Source organism: Polypterus senegalus, chromosome 10 (assembly GCF_016835505.1).
Source record: "Polypterus senegalus isolate Bchr_013 chromosome 10, ASM1683550v1, whole genome shotgun sequence".
Classification (NCBI taxonomy): domain Eukaryota; kingdom Metazoa; phylum Chordata; class Cladistia; order Polypteriformes; family Polypteridae; genus Polypterus; species Polypterus senegalus.
This window is the reverse complement of record NC_053163.1, coordinates 17,657,379-17,668,345: the sequence shown is the minus strand read 5'-3', so window position 1 is coordinate 17,668,345 and position 10,967 is coordinate 17,657,379. Positions and strand designations below refer to the sequence as shown.

The 10,967-nt window shown below is 39.3% G+C and overlaps 1 protein-coding gene across 3 annotated transcripts; it reads left to right on the top strand.

Moving 5' to 3' along the window:
- Window positions 1-4,730: 4,730 nt before the first annotated feature.
- On the top strand, window positions 4,731-9,878 carry LOC120536853 (gastrula zinc finger protein XlCGF57.1-like). Of its 3 annotated transcripts, none has more exons than XM_039765371.1 (2): window positions 4,731-5,070; window positions 6,679-9,878. In XM_039765371.1, the coding sequence occupies exon 2, from the start codon at window positions 6,804-6,806 to the stop codon at window positions 8,211-8,213; it is 1,410 nt and encodes a 469-aa protein (XP_039621305.1). In that variant the 5' UTR covers window positions 4,731-5,070; window positions 6,679-6,803; the 3' UTR covers window positions 8,214-9,878. The 3 variants fall into 3 exon arrangements, with proteins under 3 accessions (XP_039621305.1, XP_039621306.1, XP_039621307.1); XM_039765372.1 differs by having other exon boundaries at window positions 5,676-9,878; XM_039765373.1 differs by having other exon boundaries at window positions 4,731-5,112.
- Window positions 9,879-10,967: the final 1,089 nt, after the last annotated feature.

Sequence of the window (10,967 nt, the reverse complement as noted above, 5' to 3'; positions counted from 1 at the left end):
GAATGAGCCCAGTGAAGAATGAAACCATAGAAACATTCTAAACTGGGAGCTCAATGATAAAGTGTGTCTAGATAGATAGATAGATAGATAGATAGAGAGCAAAAGCAATATGAGATTAAGGTTTTGAATCGGCAGCTCAGATAAGGAAGTATTCTAATAGGTCCCTTTTATCCAGTTATATCATAATCAAAGGTCACAGCCTCTGAGGACACACCTCTAATATCCAGTGTGTTAGCCCTAGCAACAGGAAACCAAAAACAGTGGTGAGCATGAGTTTACAAAATGGCAGATTAAACCATCCAAAAATATTTTTATAATAAAAATGCAAAGAAATAGAGAAACATTGATACTAGAAATATACTTGGTGACCCTAAAACACTTAAAGCCAAAAGTAACAATACTCACATTGATACAGAAACTCTTATAAAATTAGTTAAAAGGAACAAAAAACAAAAACAGGGAACTGGCAAAGCAAATATACATATACCAAAAATATAACAAAACCCCCCAAATAATACAATAAACCCTTAACTTGTATTTAAAGGAAAATGAAGGATTTATTTTTTATATTTATATAAAATATAAATATATTTTTTTAATCCTAAGCTAACAAGTCCATCCATCCATTTATTATCCAACCTGCTATATCCTAACTACAGGGTCTGCTGGAGCCAATTCCAGCCAACATAGGGCGCAAGGCAGGAAACAAACCCTGGACAGGGCACCACAAGCATACACTAGGGACAATTTAGAATAAACCAATACACCTAACCTGCATGTCTTTGGACTATGGGAGGAAACCCACACAGACACGGGGAGAACATGCAAACTCCATGCAGGGAGTAACCAGGAAGCGAACCCAGGTCTCCTAAATGCAAGGCAGCAGCACTACCACTGTGCCACCGTACTGTCTAAGCAAATAACAACAACAACATTTATTTATATAGCACATTTTCATACAAATAATGTAGATCAAAGTACTTTACATGATGAAGAAAGAGAAAAAAAAGACAAAGTAAGAATTAAAATCAGTGAACACTAATTAACATAGAATAAAAGTAAGGTCCGATGGCCAGGGAAGACAGAAAAAACAACAAAAAATAAAAACTCCAGATGGCAGGAGAAAAAATAAAATCTGCAGGGGTTCCAGGCCATGAGACCACCCAGCCCCCTCTAGGCATTCTACCTAACATAAATGGACAGTCCTCATTGTATTCAGGGTTCTCATGGAAGGACTTGATGATGATGGTCACGTGGACTTCTGGCCTTTAATCCATCAATGTAGGGACATGACAGTGCTTTGATTAGGTGGTGGTGGCGCAGATCACTACCACAGAAAACCAGAAAAAGAACAGAAGAGAGAGTAGGGGTTAGTACAGATTTTGGAGCCACCATGAATAGTAATGATAATTACTTGAATATGCAGAGCATCAGGATTAAACTAAAATGAAGTTATGGGAAAGCCATGTTAAAGTAATGTGTTTTCAGCAGTTTTTTAAAGTGTACTAACCTGGCGAATTCCTATTGGCAGGCTATTCCAGATTTTAGGTGCATAGCAGCAGAAGGCCGCCTCACCACTTCTTTTAAGTTTAGCTCTTGGAATTCTAAGCAGACACTCATTTGGAAGATCTAAGGTCACGATTTGGAATATAAGGTGTCAGACATTCTGAAATATAAGATGGAGCAGATTATTTAAGGCTTTATAAACCATAAGTAGTATTTTAAAATCAGTTCTGAATGACACAGGTAACCAGTGTAGTGACATCAAAACGGGAGAAATGTGTTCGGATTTTCTTTTCCTAGTTAGGATTCTAGCAGCTGCATTCTGCACTAGTTGCAATCGATTGATGTCTTTTTTGGTAGTCCTGAGAGGAGTGTGTTACAGTAATCTAGTCGAATGTAAACAAAAGCGTGAACTAATTTCTCAGCATCTTTCAATGATATAAGAGGTCTAACTTTTGTTATATTTCTTAAGTGAAAAAATGCTGTCCTAGTGATTTGATTATTATGTGATTTAAAAGTCAGGCCAGAGTCAATAGTTACCCCTAAACTCTTTACCTCCGTCTTGACATTTAATCCTAATGCATCAAGTTTATTTCTAATAACCTCATTATATCCATTATTGCCAATCACTAAAATTTCAGTTTTCTCTTTATTTAGCTTGAGAAAATTACTACTCATCCATCCAGAAACACAAGTAAGACATTATGTTAGTGAATCAACAGAGTTGGGGTCATCAGGTGCTATTGATAAATACAGTTGCGTGTCATCAGCATAGCTGTGGTAGCTCACGTTATGCCCCAAGATAATCTGACCTAACGAAAGCATGTAGATCGAAAAGAGCAGCGGACCCAGGACAGAGCCTTGTGGAACACCATATAGAATATCATGTGTGTTTGAGTTATAATTACCACAACTAACAAAGAATTTTCTACCTGCCAGGTAGGATTCAAACCAATTTAAGACACTGCCAGAGAGGTCCACCCACTGATTAAGGCGATTTCTAAGAATATTGTGATAAATGGTATCAAATGCGGCACTCAGATCTAAGAGGATGAGAACAGATAAACGGCCTCTGTCTGTATTTACCTGCAAGTCCTATAGCAAGTCCTATAACAAGTCCTATAACATAATCCAAAAAACAGAATCTGTAAAAGAGTACAATAAACCAAGAAATCCAGAAAATATAATATAGAAATTTGAATAGTCATAGACACGCCAATAAACAAATGCTTTCCTGTCCCTGAGCCATCTCAGCTCACTTATATAGCCAGTGACAAGGCTCAAGAGCAGTGACATCAGGGTGGCCCTGCCTCCTATAGCTCCATCCTCAAAAGACAAGGAGCAGAAGAACATTTAAAGAGATAGAATATAATTATACACATAATACTGGGTGGTCCAGATCCAGATCGTCTGGATGATTCTGATTTATGCGGGGACAATTCCAGTTCGGCGTGAAGACAATTCTTCATGTTGTCAGTTCGCACACTTCTCGATGGTCTGGGATTTTTCGGGTGATTTTCTATGTAATAAACTTAATAAATCATATCATAATGAAAATTGCATAATTAGATCTGGACCACCCTATAGAAAATACTGTACACAATAATATGCAAAATAATAAGCTCAAAACAACCAACATAACAATAGAATATATCATAACTCCCTATCAAACATCTTTAATATGTGTGTTTGTTTTTTCAATAGTTTTTTAACCCAAGAACTGTGTTTTTATAGTTAGTTTTTAATTTTGCCTTACTTTTATAAAGTTTAATATTTCATTTATTTTATTTAAAAATCAACGTAGACCTTAGCATATTAGGTTTTAAAATTGGCAGTGCATAATCTATTGGAATGCATGTTGTAATAAGATGCATCGTATTTTCATTCCAACAGTTGATGCATCACAAATGTTAGCACTGCTTTTCCGAATTCCATATTAAAAGGCATATAACAGAGACATAGTAAGAGGATGGGCACACAGATACACATCAACACTTGAACTTTTGTAAGAGTTTCGTAACTCAAAATGTTTAAGAAAAACAGTGAATTCACAAGGGGGAGATGCCATTGTATTACAAAGTTATGGTCCAGGGTGTGGTTGGATGACAACTGGTGGGCTTGAGACAACCAGCAGTTAAGACAGATTAACTCTGGGCACATGTAGAGGCAGCATGGCATGGCATGTCATTACACACACACACATCCAATGTCTCTTCTTCCCTATGCCAGATTGTGTGCAAGGGATTTTTCAATCCATGGCGGATACATCAAATAATGATTACTGTACACTGAGCCTGTGTGACCGAGCTGTACTTCTAATAATGTATGCCATCTATCATAAGTAATCTGCCATATAAATATCACTTTGACAGCTCTTTTATTTCTTATTGTTGCAATTTTGATAGCCAACAAAGCATAAATAGTTATATTTCTATTATCCTCCTCTGTATTATTAAATGGTATTATTCTGTTTCTTTATCATGAAGGTGCCTCCTTCACCATAAGTCTAACAGCCAGAAACTCCACAAACATGAGAAAGGTAAGGAAAATGAAGCAGGAGTCTTACAGAACTATGAATTACTGGCACTGCCAAAGTCAAAACCGATAATTAATTCATTTATTGATTAAAATTATAGCAAAGTGTAGTTATGCCAGCGTTTCTCAACCTTTACGTATTTGCAACCCGAGTTTTCTTAACAGATTTAATCGCGCCCCCCTAACGTTTTTTTGAAAGGAGCCCACCAAAACCAATTTGTTCTTTTTTAATTAATGATATATCATATGCATATTTTATTATACCTACTTAACTTTTATCGACATTTATCTAACTCTATATTTATTTTTCTAGTATCAGAATGTAGTTTAAGTTAATTTGTTTTGGTTTCAATAGATGCATTTTTCATATCTTCGATTCTTGCTTTCTTTTTTTCACATCTTCGCGGGGGGTCCGCCCCACAGTTTGAGAACCACTGAGTTATGCCATGCACTTCCAATGAAAGTCTGAATTCTTAAATTGTTTTAGCGAGCCTGGAGCACACAGAGTAAGCTGGCAAGTCCACAATGGAGAAAAGTCTTAGAGATGCACTAAGCCTGTCCTTTCGCTCGCCTCTCTAACCGTGCACTATGTTGCTTCAGCCACTAACGACAGACACCTGCCCCGAAAATAGCGCAGTTCACCGACGCCTGCGCAGTTTTGTAGTCGATGACGTCAGTAGTAGCGACGGAAGCGAAAATCAGGATCGGTTTGTAGGGAGCGAGTGACAAGGTAGCATCTGTCAGAAGACGCTTTGTTTTTTTTTTTACTATATATATATCTGTGGTAACAGGCATCGTTGAGTTTTCATTTGTAGATTTTAAATACATAAAGGCAACTATGAGACCGTGCATCTTGCCAAGAAAATCCTGTATTGAACATGGAGTCGTTGTATATAGCGACAGGACAAGATAAATCTTACTGCCGAAAAAGGGCTGATTTTTCTGCACTGGGCACCCACCAGAGGTGGAGAAAGGAAGAGCCGAGAAGAACAGGCTGGTCAGTTGGGGCTCCGAGCAGATCGGCGAACTGAGGTAAGCGTCTGTGAGTAAGCAACTTCTTAAAGGAGCTGACAGGTCAGTTTTTTAGCTTTAAATTTTGAACTTTTTCTATATTGTCTTTAACAGTGTGCACGATTGTGACTGTTGTACCTTAACAAATTAAACGAAGATTAGGCATACTGCAATAAGGTGAAGAAATAATTTAAGTGGAAGGAGAGAGAGAGAGAGAACAATTAAAGACAGAATGGTGTAATGGTTAAGGCTTTGAAATTTAGGCTTCAAACCCACCGATTGTGGGTTCAAATATTGCTGCAGGCACTGTGTGTCCATGACCAAGTCACTTTACCTGCCTGTGGCCCAACTGAGGAACAAAAAAGACATGTAACTAATTGTTTCTCAAATGTTGTCAGTCAATAAAGGAATTAGCCTAATAACTGGGAAAAGCACAGAAAAAGATCAAATAAACAACAATGGATGTAAACTAGTATCAAACATTAGTTATGAATTTGAATATGGAACAACGGCATAGATATATAAATTGCTAAATTGAAATAATGGGGAAAATGCTTTAATATTTCTTATGTCCAGCAAAATTAAAAAAAAAAATAATATTCTACAATTCTTTTTTTTTTTTTAAGACACCATTTGGAAGAAAATTTTAATGCAGTATTTCTGGCACTTAGTATGATAATCATGGAAATCCTCAGCTGCCACAACTGCATTTCATTTTTGGCCCCTTTTCAGCCCCGGCTCTCAAGTTCAGTCCTTATCTTGATTAAGCAAGTGATTGCCTCACAACTTCTGTGTTTTGGTGTCGATCCAGAAGTGATAAAACTGAGCGTGTTCATTTCTTATTGATATTTGGAAATAATGTAACTTTTTTTTTTTTTTTTTTAAAACCATGTTTTTAAAAATTCCAATCATCATCAGTCTTTACTTTGTTTTTTGTACATGTGCCACTTTAACCTATTGTGTGAATGCTGTATTATTGTGGGAATGATCCTAGAATAGAATACATTGTAGGCCCCACTCACACATTGACATGCTCAAGCACAAGGCCAAATCTGAATTTCCAGTTCACCTGTCCCGCACATCTGGGGTACAAAGAGGAAAACCCACACAGACAGTTAAGGGATATCCTTTGGGCCGTAGTGACGGCTTGGTGGTGAAGTGGTAGTGCTGCTGATTCACAACGAACCCTGGGGTTAATGTTCTGGGTTGTCACTGTGCAGAGTTTGCATGTTCTCCCTATGTCCAGTTTACTCCCACAGTCCAAAGAGATGCAGGTTAGATGAATTAATGATGCTGAATCAACCATAGTGTATGTGTGACTTTGTCATGTCTGCCTTGCACCCTGTGCTAGCTGGGATAGGCTCCATCTTCCCCATGATCCTGCTCATGATAAAACTGCTTTGGAGAATGAATGATATGAGCCATTGTACCTTCTCTACTATTGAGAAATGATTTGAAATATTGTTAATAGTTAAAAAATAACTTCCACAGTAAGGAAAAAATTGCAGAAATGGCAGTCTGTCGTGTTAAGGATATGACTATGTAATTATTTACATAAAACTTGATTCACACTTTAATAACCAAAGCTCAAGTTTAAAGGAGTTATTGTCTCTTTTTTCCCCACCCCAGTGCAGGAACGCTGATTGAACTTGACTTTATATAAAAAAAAAAAAAAGAAAACATTGATTATTCTGGAGATGGTGGAGATTATTCTTAACAGAATTTATATCCAATCCGAGTAAAAAAAGTGCAAAATGGACAAATTCTTGCCGGTAGAAGGTTACCTGGAACAACAATCTGTAAATTCAATGCAAAAAGTCAACAGTCTGAGGTCACTCAGTATCAAAGCGGAGCCTGTTTCTGAGGGATCTGAACACATAAAAGAAGAGCTTCATCTGAAGTGTGCACAAATTAAACAAGAGCTCTGCGAGGTTGAAATTGACTCTGATAAACTTTGGAATCCAGGGGAGCGTTTCCCTTCTCCTGCACCTGTGAAGAGTGAGCAGTCCGAAGAACTCTTTCCAAAGTGTCAGATAGTTCACAAAGGGGAAGAGAGTGTTTGCCCCAAGGGAACAACAACTTTTCAACTGACTGATAATAATTTTCAATCTTTTCTTTGGTGCACTGAATGCGGGAAGGGCTTCAGTCGGCTAAGTAACTTGAGAGCCCACCGGAGAATTCACACTGGGGAGAAGCCGTATGGCTGTAGTGAATGTGGGAAGAAGTTCAGTACGTCCAGTGGCTTAAAAATCCATCACAGACTCCACACTGGGGAGAGGCCTTTCAGCTGCACTGAATGTGGTAAGAACTTCATCGCGTCCACCGACTTAAAATCGCACCAGAGAATACACACTGGAGAAAAACCCTACAGCTGTGCCGAATGTGGGAAGAACTTTGGTGCCTCCTCTCACCTAAAATCACACCAGAGGACTCACACAGGGGTGAAGCCTTACGGTTGTACCGAATGTGGGAAAAGCTTCTCTCGGTTAAACATACTTAAGAAACACCAGATCAGTCATGCCGGAGACCATTTATACACATGCGGCGAGTGTGGGAAAAGCTGTATTACATCAGCAGAATTAGAATCACACCGGAGGATTCACACAGGAGAGAAGCCATACATCTGTGGAGAATGTGGGAAAAGCTTTCACACCATGTTGAACTTAAAGAAGCACCAGAGAATTCACACCGGCGAGAAGCCATACAGCTGCGCCGACTGCGGCAAGAGATTTTGGGTCCCGCGAGATTTAAGAACACACCAGAGAATTCACACCGGAGAGAAACCATACAGCTGCGTGGAATGCGGGAAGACCTTTAGATTGTACATTTGCTTGAAAAGACACCAGCAGATTCACACCGGGGAGAAGCCGTTTAGCTGTGCCGACTGTGGGAAGAGTTGTATTACGTCTGGCGAGCTGAAATCCCACCAGAGAATTCACACAGGAGAGAAGCCTTACAGCTGTGGTGAATGTGGGCGAAATTTCAGTCAGCTAGGAAATCTTCGGTCACACCAGAGAATTCACACCGGAGAGCGGCCGTACATTTGTCCCGAGTGTGGGAAAAGCTTCAATCATTTATTTAGCCTCAAAGGCCACCAGATGATTCACGCCAGAAATAAACAGTGCACTAGTGGAAAGACAAGTCAGCTGGGAAACACTATATAGTGTACCATATGAAAATAAAAAGCATGGAGTTATATTATAGTTGGACAAATTTCATAGGTTTGGTGGCAACATCATTACACTTGGTGGGGGTGATTTCTCACCAATCTAATAAGGGGGCATTGCAGGCATTATGAAGAATTTTCTGTGCTACCCATGAGTTCCCACCAATCTAATTGTAGGGTTTATAAAGAATTATTTGTGAAATCCATCTAAGATGGGTTAAAACCTAAGTAATCGACATAGACCTCGGTGTATTCAGCGTTAACATTTGCAGTGCAGGTACTAAGGAAATGCAATGCATTCCAACAGATGGCACATCACAAACATTAGCACTGCTTTTACAGACCCCATACCAAAGGGTATATAAGAGAGAGAAAGCAAACAGATACATAAACAGACAGACACCTGACATGCGCACAGACACTTCTCCTATTATTAAGGTGGATGAACGGTACACGCTGGCGCCCTGCCCTGGGTTTGTTTCCTGCGTTGCATCCTGTGTTGGCTGGGATTGGATCCAGCAGACCCCCCGTGACCCTGTAGTTAGGATATAGCGGGTTGGATAATGGATGGATGAATGGTACAAACCTCATGGACTGTCTGATTTATCTTACCAAGTGCATGTACTTAGCTTACTCACTGACATTTTCTAATCGGTAACTGAGAAATTAAATACTACTGAAATCAATCCTAAAAATAAGTCTGTCGCACATGATTTTGTGCTAACCAATATAGACCAGGATGATTTCATTAACACAAACTCTTCTCTAACCACATGTGTTTCAGATCTGGTTTGTCAGAAAATCACTTTGTCAGGTTTATGACATTTAAATTTGGAGAAGTAACATTTAATGGACAAGTGAAATGAATTTAAATTACAAATGTTACAAACCCCTGATGCTTTCATTTTCCAAATCTCTTCCACCTTTTTTTGTTTACACTTGTCCCAACTTGATTACCTTTGAGAAATCAGACTTGTCCATTTAAGATGATTATTATTTCAGTATTCTGCAAAGCAGTATTTTCCAATTTTCATATACAGTAGGTTATTTGTTTTGCTTACACTTGTATGATAATCTAGAATTAGCCACTGAACTGGACAGACCTTAAACACGGTAATCTGCATCATGTTTGGTCCCGTACTTTTCAAATACGTGTCCTTTGTGCTTCTCCTACATACATTGCGTTTTACTGTTTATACCAAACATGGTTTCAAAATTCTAGTGAATAACACACATTACAACTTTGCTGATTTGTTTCCGTCAGTGAAGTACCCTGCTTTAGCAGCACCACTAACGAATCCTTATTTCCGTGCTTCTGTTAACATATTTCATGTCATAGCAATAGAATAATTTCCATCATGTTTCAAAGTGTTCTAAGCTGAGCAGCTTTAATATCTGTGAAATGTGAAACTATTGCAACACACATAATTAAGTTTACTTTGGAATAAAAGTATGGAGTCACTGATTAAGTTAACCTTGTAGACTTGCTACAGGAACAGAGTGAGACGCTCGTTTGTAACTTAAATCGATTTTTACTTCCTGCAACTGTAGTTGCACTGCCAGTGTTGAGTTTCCTATGGCTGTTGCAATTTTCCTCCCACATTTGAACACTCTAGACGCGGACAGGCCATTCAGCCCAACAAAGCTCGCCAGTCCTATCCACTTAGTTCTTCAAAAAAACATCAAGTTGAGTTTTGAAAGTCCCTAATGTCTTATTGTCTACCACACTACATGGTCACTTATTCCAAGTGTCTATCGTTCTCTGTGTAAAGAAAAACTTCCTTATGTTTGCGTTAAATTTACCCTTAACAAGTTTCCAACTGTGTCCCCGTGTTCTTGATGAACTCATTTTAAAGTCACAGTCTCGATCCACTGGACTAATTCCCTTCATAATTTTAAACACTTCACTCATGTCACCTCTTAATCTTCTTTTGCTTAAACTGTAAAGGCTCAGCTCTTTTAATCTTTCCTCATAATTCATCTCCTGTAGCCCTGGAATCAGCCTAGTCGCTCTTCTCTGGACCTTTTCTAGTGCTGTTGTTATGTCCTTTTTGTAGCCTGGAGACCAAAACTGCACACGGTAGAGTATGTGACTCTACGGGTTCGCTCCATGCTCCCATCGTCCTTACGGAAGCTCTTGAACCCAACACCATCAGTAATGTCACCGAGATAAGCTGACAAATGAGGACACATGAAGCCAGGGGATATATCTAAAAAGTGCTAAAGTGCTTTTATTAAAACAATAATCAAAACAAAACAAAGTGCAGTGCATCAGTTCCAGTGTCCAGTGGGGATACAAATCATCAATAAAAAAATCCTTTAAAATCAGAGGTTAAGAAATGCAGAAGTTAAACTGCAGTCTCTCTCTCATTACTTTCCGGTCCACCTCCGTCTCTCTTTCTCCCTGGCTCACCCATTGCTCCATCAGCCGGCGGAGACCCCAACAGCTACGAGCTCCTTTCAGCCACCTTCGTCTTGGCTTCCATACGGACATCACTGCCAGACCGTCGAGGTCGGAACTCCTCCCTTCATCCTTCGCGCTCCCGTAGTCGCTCCCCGGATCCTTTGGGAGGACAGCTGCCTTGCTCATCCCACTCAGTGGGGCGAACTAGCCCCTAGAGCACAACCGACTAACGCTGCTGCGCGGGCCCCCAGCTCATTCTGCTTCCTCATCCAGGTGGCCATATCGTTCTGCTAAGCTGCCATTCACTTTCTTTAACCTCTGTTATCCTTCCACTTATCTCACTCCCTT